General features: G+C 37.1%; 1 protein-coding gene across 3 annotated transcripts in view; it reads right to left on the bottom strand.

The window, feature by feature from the left end:
• fcho2 (FCH and mu domain containing endocytic adaptor 2) overlaps positions 1–27,410 on the bottom strand; it is a 223,789-nt gene that overhangs the window by 118,939 nt on the left and 77,440 nt on the right. For all 3 annotated transcript variants that reach the window (XM_063049223.1, XM_063049225.1, XM_063049224.1), the window contains exons 8-11: positions 24,240–24,336; positions 8,641–8,685; positions 3,243–3,315; positions 122–146 (exon numbers count right to left, since the gene is read on the bottom strand). In XM_063049223.1, the coding sequence (XP_062905293.1) occupies positions 122–146; positions 3,243–3,315; positions 8,641–8,685; positions 24,240–24,336 (240 nt within the window). The remainder of the gene's footprint in view (positions 1–121; positions 147–3,242; positions 3,316–8,640; positions 8,686–24,239; positions 24,337–27,410) is intronic.

Here is a 27,410-nt window from a genome sequence, read left to right as displayed (position 1 = left end):
AAGGTAATCTGCAAACGTATATTTACAGCAGCTGTTCAAAATTGATCAATTTACTAGATATACTACTTGCTGTCATGGTCCTATGACCCTTGAGATTTCTACTTTTGCTTAGTCTACTTACAACTGAATCAGCATCTGGAGATTCCCTGTCAGAGAAATAAAACAGAGTGAAATTACAGTTACTGTATATATTCTAATCATGAATATTCAAAATAAAAACTAATATTTTCAGAAGTTACATTTATTCTTGAGACCTTTATTTTTAATAAACAATGCCTTCTTTAACAAATTAATTCACACAAATTAATTGAGCTCTTGATGTCATAACTATCTCACAACCCGGAGATGTGAATGGGACTATGCTAGCACTTTGTAAAGGGGCTGGCTGTGAGATAAATAAACTTTCTCAGTTTAGTACATCAATATTCTAAACATTTCTGGCCACAGATAGAAGGGAAGAGAATAAAATCTAGAGAGGCTATAGTAATTACTTTACACTGAGAAAAAAAAGTTTAACAAATAACCTCAGCCTTCGTTGACCAGGAAAAATTTGCATTTTAATGAAGAGTGAGTTATAGTCTAGATACTCAGTTAAATAACTGAGATTGCATAAATATATAAATCAAATATTTTTAAAATGAAGGATAATTACTGCATTAGATTAACTTTTTGATATTCCTGTTAAACAGCTGACAGGTTTTTTTAAAATGTGAGATGGACATGCCGCAAACAGTACAGGTAAATGTACCATGAAGGGGCAGCGAAATACATGTTGCAAATGGCAGCTCCTCAAGCAACATAATTTGTTTCCAAAACAAATTCTACAAAAGGATAAATAATATTTTCCATTTTTCAAAGTACTACTAGATCTTAACTGGTAAATTTAGAATCAAGATCCATTCATTGTGTCACCTAAGATGAATAAAAGAAGATTGAGTAAATCACAATCATAATATTAAAAACCATTTTTTAAAGGACGGACATACTGAGGATGTAAATATTTCCATCGTTGGTTGGCTGTTATTTTTCTCCCTTCATTTTAAGAAAGAGTCTACCTATAAGACTCCCAAGTGCCAAGCTCTTGAAAGTATTAGGTTCTAAAACAAGTCGAAATTAGGAATTGCTCTTATGTCTGCATGCAATATCTCAACAGTATTCAAGGATTAGATGATCATAAACAAACAACGTCTCACATCACATACACAAAGTAAATGTCACTTCTGTCAAAAACCATTTACTCCTGACATTGAATTATATTACTATGGACACCACCAAATCCCCAACATATTAGAGATCACCACTGACCAGAAATTCAGCAGGGCCAGCCAGATATATACTGAGGCTACAAAATATGAATCACAGGTTAAGAGTGTAGTAGAATACTCTTCATTTGCCTGGTTAATAAAGACTGACATAAATCAAAGCAAAGAGGCTCACTTCACCCTTCCTAAATATTGGACACTACCTCACTTTTTAAAAAAAAATATACAGTATTTCTGTTCTTGCACTTTTTAAAATCTATTCAATATAAGTAATTGATTTACTTGTTTATTTATTATGTTTTATTTTATTTTTTATTATTATTTTATTTTTTTCTCTCTGCTAGATTATGTATTGCATTGAACTGCTGCTGCTAAGTTAACAAATTTCATATCACATGTTGGTAATAATAAATCTGATTCTGATTCAATCCACTACTAGTCAATTGAGCTGCAGAGTGTGCCATACAGGCAGATAATGCCCACTGGAAAGAACATTCTGAAGAACTCCTTATCATGAATCAGTCCAACTTACAGAAGCCTATTCAGGACAGTGTTCTCAGCATTTTTGACCAACAAGAAATGGAGATGGCTGTATCTTAACTCAAAAATAGCAAAATCTCAAGAGTAGATTATCTTCTTATCAAAATCATAATACATGGTGGTGCAAAGCTTCGGTCATAATTCCAAACCTCAAGGTCCCTATCAAGAAAGGGAAGGATATACCAGGGAACAGAGATGTTGTAATCACAACTAATTTTAAAAGGAGACAAACCTGACTGTGGAAGGTAAGACAGGTATTCATGTTATCCATTACAGGAGTCTGTTACCGCAGTCCTCTACACCTCTTCCTAATAAATGAAGAGCTCTTTTCTGACAGTATCAATTCTCTCTAAACAAAGGTTCTTTCTTTGATCTCTGACTCTGCCCTCCAACACAAACCAACATAGGCTTGAGGTTTAGCATGTCATTTTCCATCCATATGCATTGTAGCCCTCAGGACTCAACAATGTATTCAATGATTTTAAAAAAGACAGTCCTTTCAGTTTGCATCAGAACTGGATAGCTCTGATAAAAGCTTGTAATTCCATGTTCCCTCTTCACAGATGCTGCTGGAACAGCCAAGTGTTTTAAGCATTCTCCTTTCTTTCAGACCTCCAGTAAATGCAGTGTTCTCAGCATTGTTTATATTTCTCCCTCAACAACTTTGAATATTTACTCCTTATTAAATCTCCTTCAGACAAATAAATTGTGAGTTATAAACCTTTACCACCTTCTATGAGCATGCACCACCACCCAGCACTTGTATCATTGCTAACTTTCACTCGTTCTGATGAAAGGTCATCGTATGATGACTTGCTGAGTATTTCCTGTATTTCTTGTTTTTATTTCAGAGGATTCAGCATCTGCAATTTATTTTGGTTTTGGATGCCTTGCTGAGTTTGTACATGGCTTTGGTGTGATCACATTTGGAAGACTATGTGAAAATTTGATCTCCATATTGGCTTTGGAGTTAATGCAGTATAAAATCATAAGATCAATTTCTGGGATGGAGGATAATGAAGTTGTCCTCAAAAATAGAAGCATAAGAGAGGATCTCACTGAATGATATAGATTCTGAAAACAGCAGACAAGAACCTCTTTTCCATCAGAGGCAGTCTGGAATGAGGGAGCAACGATTCAAAATTAAAATCAACCTTTTTAGACAAAGATGAGGAGATACTCCTTTTCTTTAGAGTTATTTGTAAATTTTTGAAATTATCTAAATCAGAGTGCTGTGGACGTTCTTTAGTTAGATATGCTTGACTTTTGGAAACCATTGATGGTAACAGATATGAAAATTGAGTAGGAAAGCGAACAAGGTAGAGGTTCAGCCATGAACTTATCAAATGACAACAGGTTCAATGGGCCACATATTCCATTTTCCTATGCTTATATGCTACATTAAACTGCTGTGCACAAACCATTAAAACATGAACTCACACTGAATCTGTATCTTTGTCTCTTTTCATTCGTCCAGGTATTCCAAAAGTTTTCTTTCTAGTCTTCTTGACCCCTGCATTTCAAAGATCATTCAACAAATTCAATCCAGCAACAAAAAAAATATAGTTAGATTCAGTGCAGGTGCAGGTCAAAGGAATAGTTCGGCATGGATTAGATGGGCCAAACGGCCTGTTTCTGTGCAGTAGTGTACTGTGACTCTAGTTGGTCTGCTAAGAAGTAAACCATTCAAGAGATGATGCTAAGTGAGTATTTAATTTTCCATGTCTCTCAGGATGGATGATAAGAGCCCTCCATCCCCTTTGTAGTTTTCTTTGTTTTCAGTGGATGCCGAAGGAGTAAAATGGGAGTACTTGTGAGAAATGATGGAGAGGGGAAGAAAGAAATGGGTAGGGAAGAAAAGGGAGAGGCAATTGCAGAATGGAAAACATCTCAAGTTCAAGTTTATTGTCATTCAACTGTACATGTGCATACCGCCAAATGAGACAATGTACTGCAGGACTAATATGTACATGTAACACATAAACTACTATTACCACAAATAAATTAACAAATCCTAAGGTGCACATATGATAGAAGTTAAAAAGTAAACAGTATTACATCACTGGTGCTTCATGCGTGATGAGATCTGGATGGTGGCAGGGAGTTCAGTAGTCTTATGGCCTGGAAGAAGAAGCTATTTCCCATCCTAACATTTCTCGTCCTAATGCTACAGTGACTCCTGCCTGATGATAAGGGGTTCAAGAGATCATCGGACAGATGAGAGGGATCACTGGTGATGCCAAGGGCCCTGTGTACACAGTGCTCCTGACAAATATCTCTAATGGGTAGAAGAAAGTTCCTAACTGCTGGATCTTCTCAGCAGTCCTTTGCAGGGAATTGCAGTCAGGTGCCTTATAATTCTTGTACTAGATAGCGATGCTGTTGGTCAGGATGCTCTCGATAGAGCTCCTGTAAAAATTGGTTAAAATGTAGCGAGGGAGGAAGCCACACTAGGCTCAATCTCCTCAGGAAGTGGAGACACTGCTGTGCTTCTTTGACCAAAAAGGTGGTGTTGAGGGACCAGGTGAGATCGTCCATTATGTGCATTCCCAGAAACTTGATGCTCCTAACTCTCTCCACAGAGGAGCCATGTATGTACAGTAAGGAGTGATCAGCCTGCTCTTCCCTAAAGTCCACAGTCATCTCTTTGGTCTTGTCCACATTGAAACTCAAGTTGTTGTGCTTGCACCATTCTACCAGCTACTCTACCTCCTCTCTGAATGCCATCTTGTCTTCATTGTTGATGAGGCCAACCACTGTTGGGTCATCAGCAAATTTGATGATTTGGTTTTAAACTGGATTTAGCAAAGCAGTCATGCATCAGCAGCGGGCTGAGCACGCGACCCTGTCAGTGCTCAGCGTGATGGAGTTGGAGATGTCCTGCCAACACAGACTAACTGTGGTCCTTCTGTTAAGAATTCCGGGATCCAGTTACAAAGAGAGGTGTTGAGACCCAACAAAGACAGTCTACCCACCAGCTTCTCAGGTATGATCATATTGAATGTCGAACCGCAGTCAATAGACAGCATTGTGGCATAAGAGGCACCATTTTCCAACAGTGCAGAGGCTATGGCATCATCAGTGCAAGGTGGAGAAGGAAAAGAAAAAAAATGTTTCTCCACATTGTCCTATTTTCCCCTTAGCATTGTAGTCAGCTATATTTTGTTGACATGGAAGAAGAGACATAAGGAATGAGCTCCTGGTGAGGAAGTGTAAAGTGAGGCATTTTAATATATTGTTGCTTGGAGTACAGAAAAAAAAAACTGATGACAGAAAGAAGTCTCTATTAAGGCAAGTGCAAATTAAATCTTATTATGATGCTGTGGAAAGTAATCTCTGGCTCTGTGTACAGCAAGAAAAAAATATCACTGTCAGGAATTTGGAAGAATAACTTTATGAACATCTGATTCCTTGACTCCTGGATTTCAGTGCTTTAAAAGGGATGGGGGGAGGAAGGGGAGGAGGGGTGCCAAGGGGAGGAGGGGTGCCATTACTGGTCAGAGATACTATTACAGCTACAGAAAGGGTGGGTAATGTAGCAGGATCCTCTTTTGAGTCAGTATGGGTGGAAGTCAGGAACAGGAAGGAAGTAGTTACTCTATTGGGGGTATTCTATAGGCCCCCTGGTAGCAGCAGAGATACAGAGGAGCAGATTAGGAGGCAGATTTTGGAAAGGTGCAAAAATAACAGGGTTGTTATCATGGGTGACTTTAACTTCCCTAATATTGATTGGCACCTGATTAGTTCCAAGGGTTTAGATGGGGCAGAGTTTGTTAAGTGTGTCCAGGACGGATCCCTGTCACAGTATGTGGACAGGCCGACTAGGGGGATTGCCATACTAGAACTAGTACTAGGTAATGAACCGGGTCAGGTCACAGATCTCTCAGTGGGTGAGCATCTGAGGGACAGTGACCACCGCTTCCTGGCCTTTAGCATTATCATGGAAAAGGATAGAATGCGATAGGACAGGAAAATTTTTTAATTGGGGAAGGGTAAATTATGAGGCTATAAGGCTAGAACTTGCGGGTGTGATTTGGGATGATGTTTTTGCAGGGAAATGTATGATGGACATGTGGTTGATGTTTAGAGATCTCTTGCAGGATGTAAGGGATAAATTTGTCCCGGTGAGGAGAATAAAGAATGGTAGGGTGAAGGAGTCATGGGTGACAAGTGAGGTGGAAAATCTAGTCAGGTGGAAGAAGGCAGTATACATGAGGTTTAGGAAGCAAGGATTAGATGGGTCTATTGAGGAATATAGGGAAGTAAGAAAGGAGCTTAAGAAGGGGCTGAGGAGACCAAGAAGGGAGCATGAGAAGACCTTGGTGAGTAGGGTAAAGGAAAACCCCAAGGCATTCTTCAATTATGTGAAGAAAAAAAGGATGACAGGAGTGAAGGTAGGACCGATTAGAGATAAAGGTGGGAAGATGTGCCTGGAGGCGGTGGAAGTGAGCGAGGTCCTCAATGAATACTTCTCTTCGGTATTCACCAATGAGAGGGAACTTGATGATGGTGAGGACAATATGAGTGAGGTTGATGTTCTGGTGCATGTTGATATTAAGGGAGAGGAGGTGTTGGAGTTGTTAAAATACATTAGGACGGATAAGTCCCCGGGGCCTGACAGAATATTCCCCAGGCTGCTCCACGAGGCGAGGAAGGAGATTGCTGAGCCTCTGGCTAAGATCTTTATGTCCTCGTTGTCCACGGGAATGGTACCGGAGGATTGGTGGGAGGCGAATGTTGTCCCCTCATTCAAAAAAAGGTAGTAGGAATAGTCCGGGTAATTATAGACCAGTGAGCCTTACGTCTGTGGTGGGAAAGCTGTTGGAAAAGATTCTTATAGATAGGATCTATGGGCATTTAGAGAATCATGCTCTGATCAGGGACAGTCAGCAAGGCTTTGTGAAGGGCAGATCATGTCTAACAAGCCTGATAAGAGTTCTTTGAGGAGGTGACCAGGCATATAGATGAGGGTAGTGCAGTGGATGTGATCTATATGGATTTTAGTAAGGCATTTGACAAGGTTCCACATGGTAGGCTTATTTAGAAAGTCAGAAGGCATGGGATCCAGGGAAGTTTGGCCAGGTGGATTCAAAATTGGCTTGCCAGCCGAAGGCAGAGGGTCGTGGTGGAGGGAGCACATTCAGGTTGGAGGATTGTGACTAGTGGTGTCCCACAAGGATCTGTTCTAGGACCTCTACATCTCATGATTTTTATTAACGATCTAGATGTGGGGGTAAAAGGTTGGGTTGGCAAGTTTGCAGACGACACAAAGGTTGCTGGTGTTGTAGATAGTGTAGAGGATTGTCGAAGATTGAAGAGAGACATTGATAGGATGCAGAAGTGGGCAGAGAAGTGGCAGATGGAGTTCAACCCGGTGAAGTGTGAGGTGGTACACTTTGGAAGGACAAACTCCAAGGCAGAGTACAAAGTAAATGGCAGGATACTTGGTAGTGTGGAGGAGCAGAGGGATCTGGGGGTACATGTCCACAGATCCCTGAAAGTTGCCTCACAGGCAGATAGGGTAGTTAAGAAAGCTTATGGGGTGTTAGCTTTCATAAGTCGAGGAATAGAGTTTAAGAGTGGTGATGTAATGCCGCAGCTCTATAAAACTCTGGTTAGGCCACACTTGGAGTACTGTGTCCAGTTCTGGTCGCCTCACTATAGGAAGGATGTGGAAGTATTGGAAAGGGTACAGAGGAGATTTATCAGGATGCTGCCAGGTTCAGAGAATATGCATTATGATCAGAGATTAAGGGAGCTAGGGCTTTACTCTTTGGAGAGAAGGAGGATGAGAGGAGACATGATAGAGGTGTACAAGATAATAAGAGGAATAGATAGAGTGGATAGCCAGCGCCGCTTCCCCAGGGCACCACTGCTCAATACAAGAGGACATGGCTTTAAGGTAAGGGGTGGAAAGTTCAAGGGGGATATTAGAGGAAGGTTTTTTACTCAGAGAGTGGTTGGTGCGTGGAATGCACTGCCTGAGTCAGTGGTAGAGGCAGACACACTCGTGAAGTTTAAGAGACTACTAGACAGGTATATGGAGGAATTTAAGGTCGGGGGTTATATGGGAGGCAGGGTTTGAGGGTCGGCACAACATTGTGGACTGAAGGGCCTGTAATGTGCTGTACTATTCTATGTTATATTTATCAAGATCAAGAGCATATGTGTGACAAGGGATTAAAACGAGCAATCATGATATTTGCAGACTTAACTGCATTATTAAACAAAAATAGAAACAAATAATTTCAGTGGTTAAGGAAGATGTTTTGTCTTTGGGAGAATGGGGAGAAAAAGAGAGGAGGGTGTAGAGAGCAGAAGAGAGGTGGATAAAGAGAGGAAAAGCAGAGAAGAGAGACAAATAGGGAAAATAGCAGGGTAAGTGTAGTTAGCAAAGAAAGATATGAGAGCAGAGTGGGTAAAGGTCATGAAGAGAGGGGAAGCATGGAACTAGAAGACACAGGAAGAGGGGAAGGTAGGAGTGGAACAGACAGAAGAGGGAGAGAGCTGAAGTAGTGAGAGGGTGATATATCAGTGTATAAGGAACAGAACAGAGAGGGGAAAAGCAAAGAATGAAGAAGCAGAAAGCTATGCAATGGGAAGAGGAAAGCACAGTGATGGGAAGGAGAAAAATGATAAAGGGATAAAAGAATACGAATTGTGAGTAGGATTAAGAAGGAATCCATTATTTGATATGTGAGCATTGTAAGGCACTATATAATGTTATTGAAAACTTTCCTTATTAGTATACAATATAAACATGTTTAAATAACGTATTAATTTCCAATCACATTAATCAAAGTGACATCTTAATATTTAATAAAAGCAGAACATTTACCTTCTAAAGCATTGGTTATGTTACATTCTTCAAATTCAACAGAACCTGAAACAAGAACATGAAAGCATTGTTCAAATCAAATTTCCTTCAGAATTCACTAGAACTTCGTAAATAGTCAATTCAGCAGTCAAAATTACCCTTAGCTTTTTGCTTTAAATGGAAAGATGTTTAATGTTTGACTATTTTATTTCACATGTATTTAAAACATTTACAATATGAATCAGATAATGTTTTTATTTAAAACTCCTCTACTTTGCTTCAAGGGTTTATTCAGTTCTAGGCACTAGAAATAAATAACATGAGCAAGATCATCTCCACCCTCTATACCTCTTCAGAAAGAAATATTTGTTTCCTACTCCAAACACCAAACAGCATTCCAATAGGAAGAGTACCCAGACGCAATAGTCCTTTAAGTTTTCTGTATTTGTTTTCCTCAGATCAGTCATCATGGGCAGCAGAAGCCCAAACAAGGTAAGAGCTCTTCATTTTAAGACATCCATAAACTGACTGGCTCTTATCTTCAGCTTCAAAAGAGATAACTTCACATGACATGTTATTACCAAAGTCATATATTGACAATTGATTTCTTTCTCGTTTAACAGAACTAAACAACTGTCCACAATAAGTTAAGTAAATCAAAATAAAGTTGGATTGGAGAGAAGTATTCAAGGAAAAATGTAACAAAAAAAGTTGACAAAACAACTAAAAATATAAAGAACAATCTAGAACTAAAAGAAAATACATATAAAATGCATAATATACCTCCAATCCAGCAACCAGAGTGGAGAGATTGATATCAAAAGAGGAAAAGGTGTTGCATTTGATGAGAGGTATAAAAGGATATAGAGAGAGAAATTTGAAAAGGATATTAAATCTATAATAAACACTTTTTACAATGTTATTAGAACAAAGAATATAATTATATCAATTCCTTGAAAGCTAATAACTGAACTTCAAAATGAAAATAAGAACTTTCTTAATAATAATGAACAATTAATACTATTTGCAAGAAGAGGAAGAGTGTAGCATGCTAACAATGCCCCCAAAAATATTAAGTAAGGGATGGTGTCTCACCAAAATTCACAAATTTAAAATATTATAAAGATGAAAAATATATAACACCAAAGTGACAGACCACAATGATTAGATAATTTCTATCTCACGCTCAAATGAATTAATGAAATAACACTGTGGAAACACTAAAAATATTCTTCCAATTTTCTCTCAGTTTATTAACTTGATTGGAAAATTGCAAATGCCATTCCACTATTTAAAAAAAATCCAAAGGTAACTAGTTAAGCACAGAATTTAGAAATCTGTTTTGGGACTACAAAAATTGCCATTTATTATGCCTTGAGGTGATGAGTAAGAGAACCTCTTTACTAGATGCGAGGATGGATTATGCTACATAAATTCTGTTCTACAAAACCCTAGTTAGAGTAAATCTGGAGTAATGAACAGTTCTGAACACACCTTACAAAGGATATAGATACATAGATTCCAAAGGATAAATTAAGAGAAGAAACTAGACAAATTAAGGATAGATTTAACTGAAACTTCAAGACATCAATGAAAACTGTTAGGGTAGGATAGTTTCATCTGGAGTCCAGAATCAAAAGGCATGATTTAAAAAATTACTTCTAAGATTTTCAAAAGTGAGTTAGGAAATATTTCTTCACACAAAAGGTGGTATTTACATTTGTTAATTAACACTTGGTCAATTGAATCCGAGACAGAGATATTCTTGTGAACTAATGGAGATGTATGCAGCACACATCAAAGTTGCTGGTGAACGCAGCAGGCCAGGCAGCATCTGTAGGAAGAGGTGCAGTCGACGTTTCAGGCCGAGACCCTTCGTCAGGACTAACTGAAGGAAGAGTGAGTAAGGGATTTGAAAGTTGGAGGGGGAGGGGGAAATCCAAAATGATAGGAGAAGACAGGAGGGGGAGGGATAGACCCAAGAGCTGGACAGGTGATTGGCAAAAGGGAATACGAGAGGATCATGGGACAGGAGGTCCGGGAAGAAAGACAAGCGAGGGTGGGGGGGGGGGACCCAGAGGATGGGCAAGAGGTATATTCAGAGAGACAGAGGGAGAAAAAGGAGAGTGAGAGAAAGAATGTGTGCATAAAAATAAGTAACAGATGGGGTACAAGGGGGAGGTAGGGCCTTAGCGGAAGTTGGAGAAGTCGATGTTCATGCCATCAGGTTGGAGGCTACCCAGACGGAATATAAGGTGTTGTTCCTCCAACCTGAGTGTGGCTTCATCTTTACAGTAGAGGAGGCCATGGATAGACATGTCAGAATGGGAATGGGATGTGGAATTAAAATGTGTGGCCACTGGGAGATCCTGCTTTCTCTGGCGGACAGAGCGTAGATGTTCAGCAAAGCGGTCTCCCAGTCTGCATCGGGTCTCGCCAATATATAAAAGGCCACATTGGGAGCACCAGACGCAGTATATCACCCCAGTCGACTCACAGGTGAAGTGTTGCCTCACCTGGAAGGACTGTTTGGGGACCTGAATGGTGGTAAGGGAGAAAGTGTAAGGGCATGTGTAGCACTTGTTCCGCTTACACGGATAAGTGCCAGGAGGGAGATCAGTGGGGAGGGATGGGGGGGACGAATGGACAAGGGGGATTAGTCACAAATCAGCAATCATCTCTTTAGCTGGCGGCATAGGGTTGAAGAATTTGAGCAAATGTTTCTTTCTGCAGGATTCTAAGTTTCTAGTCAACAGTACCAGGCCTGTATGACCACATATTTATAGGATAATTATTTCAAACGACAAACAAAGTTTTGGAGCTTAGATCTAGGTTAGAAGCTTTTGAAGTTTTATTTTTCCAAAATAAAATCATTGTAATATATACATCTTTACATCCAGTTAAGTGTCAGCTGCATTGTATTGGCCTAAGTCAGAACCACATTCACAGAATTGAGCACAAAATCCCAGTTAGCAGTTCAACACAGTACGGTGGCAGTTGGAGGTGTCATTTTTTCAGATCAGGTGTAAAACCTACGTCAATTCTAACAAGTGGAAAAAATTGCAAGGGAATTTACATCAGTGCCATGATCAACATTTAGACTTCAAGCAATGAAATCAAAATAGTTCATTTGTTCATTAGCACATTACTCTTTATGTGACCTTACTGTGCACAAATTGACCATCAGGTTTCACAAAGGACAACAATCCAATATAGGAAGTACTTAATTGGTAGTACAGAGCACTAAAACATCATGAAACATGAAAATACTTTATGAATGCAGGTCTCTTCTTTTTTTAAATGCACATTCATAAAATATCAAAATATGTAGCCACTACAGTTTTCAAATAATCAGATTTCAGATGAATAAATCTGAAACCAATATGCATTGCACGGATGTAATGCTGAAGCTTTATAAGGCATTTGTCAGACTATATTTAGAGTACAGTGAGCTATTTTTAGCTCCATATCTAATAAAGGATATGAAAGCATTGGAGAGGTGCAGAAGAGGCGTACATGAATTATCCCAGAAATGAAAGGGTTAAAGGATGAGGAGCTTTTGATGATTCTGTGCCTGTACTTAATGAAGTTTAGATTTCTCATTGAAGTCTATTAAATATTGAAATATTCAAATAAAGTGGACATGCAGAAGATGTTCCCAATAGTCTAGGACCAAAGGACACAGCCTCAGAATTTAAGGACATCACTTTAGAACAGAGATGAGGAGAAATTTCTTTAGCTAGAAGGTGGTGAATCTGTAGAATTCATTGCTACAAACAGTTGTGGAAGACATGTCATTGGGTATACTTAAAGCAGAGGATGATAGGTACTTGATAGATTCTTAATAAGGGTGATGAAGGTTACTGGGAGAAGGCAGGGGAATGGATTTGGGAAGGAAAATAAATCAGCCATGATTGAATGCTGGAACAGTCTCGATGGGCCTAATGGCCTAATTATGCTCCTATGCTTTATGGTTTTATGGTCTTAAATGATAGCACATAACCATCTGTAAATTACAAGTAAATTCTCAGTTTAAAAAAGAGTACATTTTTCAAAATTCATGTGCAATAGCAGAATTATTTCACTATACTTTAACTTTTGTAATATTAGCAGCAACATCTTTTACCATTAGATCACATTTTCTAAACCTTGATGGGCTTAAACTAAAGTCATTCAACCAAATTAAATACAGTACACAACAAATGGATAGGTTTGTCACTTAAGGGAATTCTTAAGAGACTCTTAAAAAAAAATTCTGTTTGAGCTATTAGTATACCTAGTAGTTCAATCTGTCCAAATCATATGGAAAGTTATGCCAAAATTATCTCAAATTCCAACAAGAGTAGCAAAGTAGTAAGAACTAAAGCAAAAAAGAGCAAAAATGTAATCAAGCAGCCAAACAAGTTTTATAACGAGGTATGTTTTTCAATTATGAAATCATGCATGACAGGACAGTTTTTACAATGCATATGCTTTAACTGTTGCCTGAGATGACAAGCCTTTGCATGCCTGGCTTTGTGCCAGTTGACAACTTAGCGGGATGCAAGAACACATTCTGACCCTCCTCACAGCGCATCACTTCTGAATTGTTTCTGCAGTAGAAAGTTGATTCAACCTCTCTCTGAAAAGCACTGAACCGACTACCATTCTGCTATTTAATCATGGCAAAACATGTTATTTTTCTGACAGCATTAAAGCCTGAGTGCAATCCTTAATGAACAGCTTTATAGAAGTGGAATTTGAAATATTTTAGCCTCAACTAATTCTGCATCAAAACGAAAGGTAACTGGTGGTATTTCAGTTTTGATCTTCAACACAAAAGGTCAATTTTTGCATGCTAATTCCAGTGCCTGATGTCTTCCTGTTATTTCTAACAAATATAAAATTATATCTGTACATATTGTAAGGACAAACCATGATAACTGGAGACCAGGAGGCAAATACATATATTATTAAAGAACATTTTTAAACACTAGATCAAGGCAGGTATTTCAATTATTTATAGTACTTGAAAGGAAAATAATTTAGAAACTAAGATGTGTAAAATAATGTTATCTGAAACCTATGATCAAAGATGACATTTTGTTTAAACACACAGACCCTGCCTGTTTCTAACTTGAAGAGAAACAGTTCAAAAAGGGAAAGGGCGCCCTACTACACAACCTGCCATGTTCACCCATCAATGACATATTTCATCACTGAATTTCACCAAAAGTAGTTAAATTACAAAATATATTTTTGAAAGAGAAGCAAATACAACATATGTGGCAACATGCAGATCAACTCTAGTTTCATAAAATTTCATAATCGTTAATATGAAATTTTATTTTTCAGAGATCTCTAGATTGATATACTAAATTGCTTCTGTAAAACTTGCATATTCACGTAGACATTACAAGCTTCCTGAGAGATCTTCATGATTGTTATTATTGTCTGCAGTTTCTAAAGCAATTATGTCAGAAAATATTGGTGTTGATCTTGCACCATATTGGTCCGCATGCAGCAACAACAAGCCCATTCATTTCCTTTCTTTCTTTTCAAATCTTTTTATTATTATATTATTCAAAAATAATACGAGTACATCGAAGTAAACAACACTTACAATGTCCCAAGGAAAAAAAAACATTAGTCTTAAGGATTGAAAATTTTTTGGTGATAATAAAAAAAAACCCTACTAAGCAGCAAAAGTGGAGGGGGGGGGAGACGGACCCCATTCGGTGTACAACCCAGAGCCATGCGTCATACAAAAAGCTTCTAAAGATAAACATCAAACCGCCAGCAAGAAAAAAATATATACCAAAAATTTACAATTAGATCATGGAGGAAATCTATCAATTAACTCAAATGATAATAACGAGCAAATGAACCCCATCTTTTCTTAAAATTAAATAAAGGTTCAAAGGTTCGACTTCTAATTTTCTCCAAACTAAGACATAGCATCACTTGAGAGAACCACTGTGACAAAGCGGGAGCTGATGTATCCTTTCACTTCAACAAAATGGCCCTCCTACCTATCAATGTAACAAATGCAATAACATGTTGGTCAGACACAGGGATACCATGGATATTTTCAGGAATTATTCCAAAGAGCACAGTTAATTTGTTAGTTTGCATATTAATTTTAAGTGCTTTAGAAATTGTCGAAAAAACTGACTTCCAGAACTGTTCTAATATAGAACAAGACCAAAACATGTGTGTCAACGTAGCTGTCTCCGTTTTACAACTATCACAGTAACTATCAACATTAGGAAATATTTTAGACAGTCTTTCCTTCGTAAAATGTAAATGATGTACAATTTTAAATTGAATCAGTGAATGACTAGCACAGATCGAAGAAGAGTTAACCAGCTTCAGAATCTGCGTCCAATCTGCCGTCATAAAAGTCAAATTGAGTTCCTCTTCCCAATCTTGTTTAATCTTAAATAAAGGATGCTTATCCCATTGTAATAATAAATTATAAATTCTTCCAATAGAACACTTCGTTGAAGGATTCATGCTCATAACAGTATCTAACAGGTCAGCCTCCAATATACAAGGAAAATTACTTCAATATTTTTGTAAGAAATGTCTAATTTGAAGGTATTGTAAAAAGTGTGAGTATGAAAGAGAATATTTATCAACCAATTGTTCAAAAGACATCAATCTATCTTCTTTACATAAATCCAAAAAAGAATTAATACCTTTGTTTTTCCAGAGTAAAAAAAATTGGATCACTCAAAGAAGGCTTAAAAAAGTAATTTCAATAAATTAAACTACAAAGTTTAAATTTTTTAAGATTAAAAAAATTGCGGAACTGGAGCCAAATTTGTAAAGAATGCTTAATCACAGGGTATAGGTTTAAATTAGTAACTTCAGCTAATTGTACAGGTAAAGCAACTCCCAATAACGAGGTTAAATAAAACTGTTTCACAGCTTTCAATTAATTCCAGGTCTACCCAAATTGGCCGATCATTCTTATCAACCCAATATAACCAAAAGGACATGTATCACACATTAACAGCCCAGTAATACATTCTTAAATTAGGCAAAGCGAGACCTCCATCCTTTTTCAACTTTTGTAAGTGACATTTACTAATTCTTGGTTTTTTATTATTCCAAATAAAAGATAAAATAATAGAATCAATCCGATCAAAAAACTTCTTAGTCAAAAAAACAGGGATATTCCAAAATAAATATAAAAATTTTGGTAAAATCATCATTTTAACTATATGGATACAACCAACATGTGAAAATGTAAGTGGACTCCATCTACTAAATAAGTACTTCATAGAGTCTACCAAGGGAATGAAATTGGCTTTATAAAGATTCTTATATTTTTTAGTGATTATAACACCTAAATATCTAAAAGAATCCATGACTTTAAAAGGAGTATTATCATATACAGAGACAGATTCATTTAAAGGAAACAATTCAATTTTACTAAAATTTATTTTATATCCTGAAAAATCTCCAAATTCATTGAATAATTTTAGCAAGGCAGGAATCGATTGTTCGGGATTAGATATATAAACTAATAAATCGTCAGCGTAAAGAGAAATCTTATGAATGGTCTCATTCACACAGATCCCATGAATACTTTCAGCTTCACGAAGAGCAATAGCAAGGGGTTCTAAGTTTAAATTAAATAACAAAGGACTTAATGGATAACCTTGTCTTGTCCCCCGTGAAAGCTGAAAAAAAGGAGACCTACAGTTGTTAGTGACAACAGTAGCAATAGGAGCTTTATATATCATTCTAATCCAATTATTAAAATTAACACCAAAGCCAAATTTCTCTAAAACATTAAATAAATATTTCCATTCAACTTGATCGAACAATTTTTCAGCATCCAAAGAGATGACGCATTGTGGAGTTTTCAAAGAGGACGAATATATAATGTTAAATAGTCTCCAAACATTTTAAAATGAATAACGACCCTTTATAAAACCTGTTTGATCTTTAAAAATAATTTTACCCAAAATATTCTCCAACCGATTGGCCATTATCTTTGACAGAATCTTAGCATCGACATTCAATAATGCAATTGGTCTATATGAGGCACAGTCAGTAGGATCTTTATCCTTTTTAAGAATTAAAGAAATAGAAGCCTTATAGAAAGTAGAGGGTAAATCACCTTTCACAAAAGAATCCTTAAACATTTCCAACATATACGGAAGAAAGCAATTTTCCAAATTTTTTATAAAATTCTACAGGATAACCATCAAGTCCAGGGGCCTTACCAGATTGCATTGAAAAAATAGCTTCATGAATTTTGGCTTCAGTAATTTGGGCATCAAGAGTTTTTTGATCCTTAACAGAAATTTTAGGAAAAGCAATCTTTCGTAAGAAAACATTCATTTCAGAAGAATCTACTGGACATTGAGATTTATAAAGTTCAGTATAAAAATCTTGAAAAATCTTATTAATTTCTGCATATTCCTAAGCAAGAGTACCATCATTCCTACAAATTTTCAATATTTGCCTTTTGGCTCCAGCTGTTTGTTATTTTTATCTCCAAACATATAAAATTGGCTCTTTAACTTAAGCAAATAGACTTCAATGGGATGAGTCAGTAATAGGTTATATTGTGATTGAAGTTCCACCCTTTGTTTGAATAAATCAATATTAGGGGAAATTGCATAAATATTATCCAAGTCTTTAATTTGTTTTGAAATCTTATCTAATTGTGCTTTAGTCTGTTTTTTAAGCTTAGCTGAATAAGAAATGATCTGACCACATAAAAATGCTTTAAATGTATCTCATATAATTAATTTGGACATACCCCCTGTATCATTAAAAAGAAAAATATTATTTTATCTGGGTTTCAGTGAAACTGACAAAGTCAGAGTTTTGCAATAATGTCTGAGACATGCGCCATGGTGGGCAAGCAAGAATGACATCATCAAATTCAAAAGACAAACTCAGAGGCGCATGATCAGGTATAGCAATAGCGTCATATTTACAATTTTTAACACTAGGCAAGAAGCGGGGACCGATTATAATATAATCAATCCTTGAATACTTTTTATAAACATGTGAAAAGAAAGAATATTCTCTGTTATCAGGGTGCAGATACCTCCATAATTCGATCAATCCGAAATCAATCAAAAAGGAGATAATAAGTGACGCGGAGCAATTTGGAAGTCGCTGATTGGTTGAGTTCTTGTCAAACATAGGATTTAAACAACAGTTAAAATCCCCGCCCATTATCAACATATATTCATTTAAATCTGGCAGTAAAGCAAATACCTTTTTTAAAAAACAAGGATCATCTAAGTTAGGACCGTACAGATTGACCAAAACAGCTTTTCTGTTACAGATCACTCCTTTAACAATTAAAAATCTACCATTAGAATCTGACTCAATATCCTCTTGAATAAATATATTGGATTTAATAAAGATGAACACACCTTTAGTTTTACTCTGAGAAGTAGAGTGGAACTGCAAACCTCTCCACTATCCAAAAAATCTATTTTGATGTCCCACCCTGATATGTGTCTCTTGAGCAAAAATTATATTAGGTTGGAATCGGTTAATAATTTTAAAGGTCTTTCTTCATTTGATAGGATGATTCCAACCACGTACATTCCAATTTATTACGTTAATCCGTTTAAGTACCATACTATGATTTTATTCTACTTTATACATGCGCAGAGCACACACCAATACGGGATGATCAAAAATGGCAGCGATGAAGAATACAACCACATAGAAAACACGTATGCTCCAGAACCACCCAATGGGAAAAAACTCCTAACACTAACCCCACCCACCTCCCTGAAAGCCCGAAAAAAAGGCAAGCAAGCTGTGATAGAATACAAAGCCAGAGACCGCTCTGTCTGTACAAGGGAAAAAAAAAGTTTTTGATGAATTATCTTTCCCTCCCCCAGTTAGTAAAGAAAAACCGAGTGGCCTTGTAAGAAAGACAATAAAGTCTCAACAAAGGAAAGTATTTACATTCCAGCATCTATTAAACAAGAAAGAACCAAAATAATGTTATCTCTTAAAAAGAAAAATCAGCGCCATTTTTAAGTTTAACATTAAATCCCTAAACATTAAATTGGTTATAAGACACTATAATAAAGCAGAAAAAAGTTAATAGCATATTTAACCCAGCTAAATTTTCAAAAATACTAGTTAATAATACCATAAGTAATTAAACCCCCCCAAATATATATATATATAAAAAGAAGCCCCATTAGTGGGAAAAAAAACTATGAATTAATTAATTAAGAAACAAAAATAACATCAAACCAGATCAATTTATCTTCTTTTCTCAGTCGAATGTCCAAGTAACCATTTAAACAGTCATACTTGAACCATAGATCTTCTTTCCAAAAGAAAACCAATAATATGCAATAATGAACAAATCTCCTTATCTTCTTTTATTACTCTCTCAATGGAATATCCAAGTAACCTTCATAAATCTTCTTTCCGAAATGCGAATAGTATACAGATAACCAAACAACCTTTCAGATAGTCCATTCGGTAGCAGCGGCAGATATAATTTGAACGAAGTCCAGTGTGGCTTTTGGATGAAAAAATGTACAAGGAGGAGAGTTAGGAGGAAAAACTTTAATTCTTGTCAGGTAACACAGAGAAGGAAACAGTTTCTAATCATATGCCTGTTTCATTACCAGAGCAAATCTTGATCTTTGTTCCATTACCTCCCTTGGATAATCTTCATAAAAACAGAGCTCAGGTTCCTTAAAACTAAAAACTCTCTGTTTTCTTGCCTGTCGCATTATTTGATCTTTAATTTTAAAATGATGAAAACAAACCAAAACAGATCTTGGTTTATTTGGATCTTTAAATTTTGAAATAAAAGCTCTGTGTGCTCTTTCTATAGCAGGCGGCTGTCATAATATGGTAGGAAATAAAGTATGAAGAAGCTTACCAAAGTAAGCAGTTAAATCTCCACCTTCAGCTCCCTCTTGCAGCCCAACAATTCGTATATTCCTTTGGCGAGACCTAGTACCAGGTCTATAATCTTATTTTGATATCTTTCCAAACGGGTTGCAGCTTCAAACAATTTTTGCTTAGTTATCTTCAATTCCTCTTCGTGTGTAATGACTTGAGTTTCCAAGTCTTTAAGTTTTCCCAAAAATGACTTCATTTCATTAATATTCTTTTCCAGTTGGTCTTTAATTGACCCATTCTGATCTTTAATTGAATTCAGTGTCCGAACAATATCTTCAGCCCATGGTGGCATTTCATCTGATCTTTCCTTTTGCATCTTTCCTTTCCCATTACCTTTGTCCCTAGGTTCAGACAAGTTCTTCCCACTCCTCGTAGTCATAGACATATTGTTCCCCCTCAAGAATCAGCAAATAAAAAATTTAAATTCAAAGTTTAAACTAGGGGGAGAGAGAGATAAAACTAAGAGCAGCACAAAATTGCTGCTACTCCATTTGCAGACTGGTGTGGTCTCCCAAGCCCATTCATTTCCATGGAGAAGAAGAGTTGTGAAGGACAGGCACAACTATTGAGTAAGTTACATTATTTGGAATTAATTAATACAAATGTATGTAATTGTTAAGATAACTAAACACCTTTAAATTAACAAATATTTTCCAATAAATACTTGCAATTCTTTTAAAGATTAAACAGTTTTAAAAATTATGAATCACAGATACATTCAAGCTCTTTTGATCATTTTGACAGCCATTAGATCTCAGAGCATAGTTTAATTGGGTGTTAGAACTTTCTTCGGGTAGCTTGAGATATTCCTGGGTGGCCCAGGATCTAGCTTCAAAAACTCATTCCTAAACGTTAACATTTCAGAGCATCTGTCTTGGGTCCAGCATGTAATTATCATTATAAAGAAGGCATGACAGAGCCTCTACTTTTCTGATAAGTTTGCGTGATTTGGCATGTCATCTAAAACTTAGACAAACTTCTAAGATGCACATTGAAGAGTATACTGACTGGCTGCATCACAACCTGGTAAGGAACTGCCAATGTCTTTGAACTGTTAAAAACTACAAAAAATAGTGGACACAATCCAGTCCATCACAGGTAAAGCCCTCCTGACCATTGAACATATTTACAAGAAGTGCTGTTGCAGGAAAGCAACATCCATTATCAAGAAACCCCACTCTTCTTGCTGCTGCTAGCTGGAAGGAGTACTGTCCCACATCACCAGGTTCAGGACCAGTTATAATCCTTCAACCATCAGGCATTTGAACCAGAGGGGATAACTTCACTCAATCCAACACTTAACTGATTCCACAATCTATCAACTAACTTTTAAGGACTCTTCAACTCGTGTTCTTGAATACATTGCTTATTTATTTAATATTATTCTTTTCTTTTTTGTTACGTACCCCGTAACTGGGTTGCCAGACCAGCAGAAATGGACCACTTAGTTGGAGTCTGGATTACTGGAACTAAGAAAGTTTTATTAAAGAAATAAGTAACACAGTACTCTAATCATAAGGTTATAAATGCAACAGGTTAGCAATGATAAAACACGCATGTACACAGAACTAGGATAATAGGAATCAATCAAGCTCTATCGCAGTCTAGAGGTAAAATGATCAGTCTCAAGTGACGCAGAGTTCAGTTCAGCTGAGCACAGTTCGCAGTAATCGCTGTTGTGCCGTTGGAGAGAGAGAGAGACAGCGAGCGAATGCAAATTTCGATTCACAGACCTTTGATGTTCCTCGCAGTTAGCTATCGGCGCGAGCCCTTTTAACGTCTTCTGAGGTCACCGACTGTGACCCCTCCGTTCCGGATACGTTCGTTCTTCCGCGATGAACCCGGCACCCGGCACACAGGCAAGGGCAGACACACACACCAGGTTCCTGCCGATCGTACCTTTTCACCCTGTGCGTCTATCGTCGGTCCCGCGACCACACCTCCAAACTCCCACCAACTTGTGGGGGCACACCGCACTTCCAGGGTCTTGTTATCTCGTGATCTCGTGGTGTCTGTCTTGCCTTAGCGAACCTGTTCCTTTAATCCCCCTGCTGGGGTATTGCCTGTCCATCAAACTTCAAACAGTTCAGGTTCAAAGCAACCGGTCTGTCAATACTCGGAACTGTGTCTCTTTTCGTTAATCTCTCTCGTCTCTCGTTAACATTTTGACCGCTTCTCCCTTTGTCTCTCTTATCTCTCTCATCAGCATCAATCTTCTGATAACTTGGTCTTTCGTCACTTTTTGTATTTGCAGTTTGTTGCCTTTTGCACATTGGTTGTTTGCTCATCTCTGTCATTTGGTTTTTCATTGATTCTATTGTTTCATTCTATTTACTGTGAATGCCTGCCAGAAAACGAATCTCAGGGTAGTATATGGTGACATATTATGTACTTTGACTACAGCATTTAATTTTGCATTGAAAGTGGTTTGGAAAGTCTACTTTAGAATGTACTATTCCTCATGATTCATTACAAAATTGTCTCTTGAATCAATTGTGCCATATGGTGTGATCTGATTAATGGACTGAATCAAACCTATGTTCATTCATCATTCAACCAACTATCATTTCCCAATCCTGCAGTTTTCTCATGGCTGCACTTACTATTTTCTGCTTTGAGCAATCAAAAGTCCTTCTTATCTTTTAAGATGCTTCTGAAAAAAGGTCAAGATTACATGCATTTAGACCTGTATAAAGAACACCCTCAGGACCATGATAAAATTTGAAAATGCTCTAGCATTGTAAAGCAGAGCAATTGACTAAACCTTCAGTTGATTACAGTAGGGCTTATGATAAATATTTCTGGATCAATCTGGAGGTGTATAAGATAATGAAAGGCATTGATATTGTGGATAGTCAGAGGCTTTTTCCCCAGGCTGAAATGGCTAGCACAAGAGGACATAGTTTTAAGGTGCTTGGAAGTAGGTACAGAGGTAAGTTTTTTTTTTCGTAGAGAGTGGTGAGTGTGTGGAATGGGCTGCCGGCAGCGGTGGTGGAGCTGGAAACGATAGGGTATTTTAAGAGACTCCTGGATGCATATATGGAGCTTAGAAAAATAGAAGGCTATGGGTATGCCTAGGTAGTTCTAAGGTAAGGACATGTTCGGCACAGCTTTGTGGGCTGAAGGGCCTGTATTGTGCTGTAGGTTTTCTATGTTTCTACATTTCTAATTTACTTTTAAGGTACTACCATTGTAAACTTTAAAATACCTTAACTATTTCATTGCATTTGAACTACCTTATCTGAGACATTTAAAATGAGCATAGGTTCAAGTTAGTCCATGAATTGCAAAGGATTTAAGAAACCCAACATTGAAATGTTGATTGTTTATTTCGCTCTAGAGATGTCGCTTGACCTGTGAGTTCTTCCAGCAATTTGTGTGCTACTTGTGATACACCCACATTTATCTTCCTTGAGTACATATTTGTTTGATCATAAAAAATGCATCAAAATAAAATTAGTCTGCCATTTTAAAGAATAAATGCCAGCCCTCCTTTGCAAACACAAGTATATGTATTCACATGCACACAGTAGCATAAACCAGAAAAATGACTGTTCCCATTATTCCTGACAGTAAGGCAGCAACAGCAGTATATTTTTATATAAATGACATTTCTACATTGCGTACAAACTAGGATATATATATTTTTCATTTCTTGGCTAGCTGTTGGGCAATGTTTCTTGAGGCAAAGATTAAAGCATATTTAAGTGCTTTGCCTATAATCACAAAAATCATTTAAAAGTAGAAGCACTAGATGGAAATTGATAGGATAGGACAAGTGACATAAGCAATCAACCAGTTAATAATTGAAACAAGGAATGGTGGTTCATTAATACTCCAACCAATAAGGCTGCAGAAGGATAATCATTACTAAAAACTATGACTGAAGTCAATAGATTTTTGGTCATTAAGGGAGTCTTAGAATACAGGTAAGATCAAGCAGGTAAGCGAAGTTGGAGTACACTTATCTTACTGAATCATAATCTTAATGAATTTTACTGAGAATATCAAAAGCCATTACCTAACTGAATCATAATCTCACTGAATTTTAGCAAGCAAGCTTGACAGCTTATCAACCTCCTCCTGCTCTTATCCCTTATTGTCAAAATTTATTTTCTTCAGAACAGTAAGTGGCAAATGATCTGAACATCAACCAACTGATTTTTCCACAAATGATCTGCTTATTTTCTGTTTTCTGTTTTTATGTCAGAATTAAAGAATCTGCATTATTTCATCTTTAAACAAACTATTATTACTCTGTATTGAAGATGGATTTAGCAAAGAATTTTCATGATACAATGTTTCATTAAACTATAAAAGCAAAAGCTAATCAGCCCCTACAAACACGAGGAAATCTGCAGATGCTGGAATTTCAAGCAATACACATAAAAGTTGCTGGTGAACACAGCAGGCCAGGCAGCATCTATTGGAAGAGGTACAGTCGACGTTTCGGGCCGAGACCCCCTACAACTTAGGTAGACAGAGTTCACACACACAATGTTTTGAAACAAAATAATCTGAATTTATATTGCTTCAAAGTATCTTGGTGCTTCGTGGAAAACATGTTTTTCTGAAATCAAGTCAAGGAAATATTTCCTTCAAATGTTAAGATGAATGTAATGCCAAAATTCTCAATTTAGAAATGATATGAATATAAATATGTTCATATTTTCCTCTATTCAACAGAAGAGAATTCAGTACCACACAAAATTGATTCTTACCAGGTCTGTCTTTACCAGTGCCTTTTGTTTCAGCAAACTTCTGTATCAAACTTTCAACTGTAGTATTCTCGATATTCTGTACCAATTCTTCATGTACCTAAAAACAAAAAAGACTTTATTTTTGAATGATAGATAAAATATAACTGTAATGAAACTACTTTACTTACAGGAGTGAAAGTTGTAGAAAGCCTGTAGTCAATAACATTCAACAGGACTTGACAGCTAAAAATAGCCACAACAAATAATGAAAATATAAATGTAAAGAACAAAATTAGAAAAAAAGAAAATTAATAAAAATGGATGGTAGATTTTACAATGATTAAAGATTGATAGGTTAGTCCATTACACTTATGAGAATATGTTATTGAAGTACTGTGACTTAATACTTATTATTTGTAACTCTTCTCCCCTTTCTTTACAGTAACCTGTCGGTAAACTGGTATTAAGGAGGATTGACTATATTTGACAAAATTACCAACTTTCTTGAGAGTTGTCAATAACATGTTTTTCATGGACATTTTATACCTAGGCATTGAGATCATTTACAAGGCCACTTCATGAAATACAGTGGATTCTGGTAAATTGGGACACATCAGGTTCAGTACATTTTCACCCAAAATAAGCAGTGACCCATTCAGCCAAAGTTTTATGGAAATAGTTAAAAATGTATTAAAAAAAGACAAACTGAGTAACAAATGATGTATTTAAATGAAAAACAGAACAAATTAGAATACTATCAATACTACTACAATACTATAAAACTGCGTATTAGTTCCTAATAGTTATCAATGGATGAATTCATCCAGTATACAGTGCTGTGCTCTTTTAACTGTATAATTAGCAGAGACACCTAACGAACTCCCTTCATTGCCTTCCTGCATGAAGTAGAGTAGTAATCCAACAATAAACCCTTGCACTCATTTTCTTGGCTGTTGAAAAAGATGTCAGTAGATCTTCTTCAATTGCTTCGAGAATGTGGTTCAACGATTTTCCGCGGTATGTCTGTAAATTTTTTATGATTCCCAAATCCATTGGCCACACAAAGGATGTTGTATTGGCAGGCAGAAATTCCTCCTGGATGTTCCTCAAACATTATAAATTAGGGTGTACTGCACAGGAATTGGTTGTCGACTTCGGAAGGAGTAGCGGACCGCACAACCCAATTTACATCGGTGGTGCGCAAGTGGAACAGGTCAAAAGCTTTAAGTTCCTCAGGGTCAATATCACAAATGACCTGACTTGGTCCAACCAAGCAGAGTCCACTGCCAAGAAGGCCCACCAGTGCCTTTACTTTCTGAGAAAACTAAAGAAATTTGACCTGTCCCCTAAAACCCTCACTAATTTTTATAGTCATAGTCATACTTCATTGATCCCGGGGGAAATTGGTTTTCGTTACAGTTGCACCATAAATAATTAAATAGTAATAAAACCATAAATAGTTAAATAGTAATATGTAAATTATGCCAGGAATAAGTCCAGGACCAGCCTATTGGCTCAGGGTGTCTGACCCTCCAAGGGAGGAGTTGTAAAGTTTGATGGCAACAGGCAGGAATGACTTCCTATGATGCTCTGTGTTGCATCTCGGTGGAATGAGTGTCTGGCTGAATGTACTCCTGTACCCAACCAGTACATTATGTAGCGAATGGGAGACATTGTCCAAGATGGCATGCAATTTGGACAGCATCCTCTTTTCAGACACCACCGTGAGAGAGTCCAGTTCTATCCCCACAACGTCACTGGCCTTACGAAGGAGCTTGTTGATTATGTTGGTATCTGCTACCCTCAGCCTGCTGCCCCAGCACACAACAGCAAACATGATCGCACTGGCCACCACAGACTCGTAGAACATCCTCAGCATCGTCCAGCAAATGTTAAAGGACCTGTGATAGATGCACCGTAGAAAGCATTCTTCTAGGGTGCATCACAACCTTGTATGGAAGTTGTCCTGTCCAAGACCGGAAGAAGCTGCAGAAGATCGTGAACACGGTGCAGCACATCACACAAATCAATCTTCCGTCCGTGGACTCACTTTACACCGCACGCTGTCAGAGCAGTGCTGCCATGATAATCAAGGACACGACCCACCCAGCCAACACACTTTTTGTCCCTCTTCCCTTCGGGAGACGGCTCAGGAGCTTGAAGACTCGTACGGCTAGATTTGGGAACAGCTTTTTTCCAACTGTGATAAGACTGCTGAACGGATCCTGATCCGAATCTGGGCCGTACTCTCCAAATATCCAGACCTGCCTCTCGGTTTTTTTGCACTACCTTACTTTCCATTTTTCTATTTTCTATTTATGATTTATAATTTAACTTTTTAATATTTACTATTGATTTGTAATCCAGGGAGTGGGAAGTACAAAATCAAATATCGCTGTGATGACTGTACGTTCTAGTATCAATTGTTTGGCAACAATAAAGTATAAAGTACTTTATACTTTATGTCGCCAAACAATTGGTACTAGAACATACAATAAAAGTATATCAAGTATAAAGTTGTCAGCAAGCAGAAGAACTTTTCTTGATTCCTGCTGTAGCTCTATATCTTAACTCATCAGCCATTTCTTAAAAATTTCAGAAGTCATCCATACATTCCTTTTAGCACAGTACTCAATTGGTAAACTATCCATTCTTAGCCACTTAAAGCATTGAGCCTAAATGCTTTTTCCAATAACACATTTACACACAAGTGACTATTTAAAAATTGTTCACTCTAAGCACAGTGCAGTGTCTAACAGCCACATAAGTGCATACAAAAGACGCTAGTGAGAAAGTGCTCAACAAGTCTCCTGTCCCAATTAGTGGCATTGTGTCCCAAATGAACGAAGGAAATTCTGGCTCAATTAGTTTTGTTCTTTAAGAGTTGTCCCAAAAAAGCAGCTGCCCCAATTTACTGATGGCCCAATTAAATGGAATCCACTGTACTTCTAAACCAACTAACAGTCTTGAAAACCTTGGAAATGTTAAAAGGCAGAAGGATTAGTACTCATTAGACCAATTCAGAAGTAGGGTGACATTGTATAGGTTTGATTTTGGGATCCTGCTATTTCTCAGTCTAAAGAGGGAGTGGCAAAAGAATCACTGGAGGCAGTTCGATAACTATTGAATAAGATAAACATCATTAGATTGTGGGCAGATAAACTACAAATTAACTTAAAGTAAATAATTCCG

Source organism: Mobula hypostoma, chromosome 5, assembly GCF_963921235.1.
Source record: "Mobula hypostoma chromosome 5, sMobHyp1.1, whole genome shotgun sequence".
NCBI lineage: Eukaryota > Metazoa > Chordata > Chondrichthyes > Myliobatiformes > Myliobatidae > Mobula > Mobula hypostoma.
The sequence above is the reverse complement of the archived record's forward strand: the minus strand, read 5'-3'. Positions and strand labels throughout refer to the sequence as shown.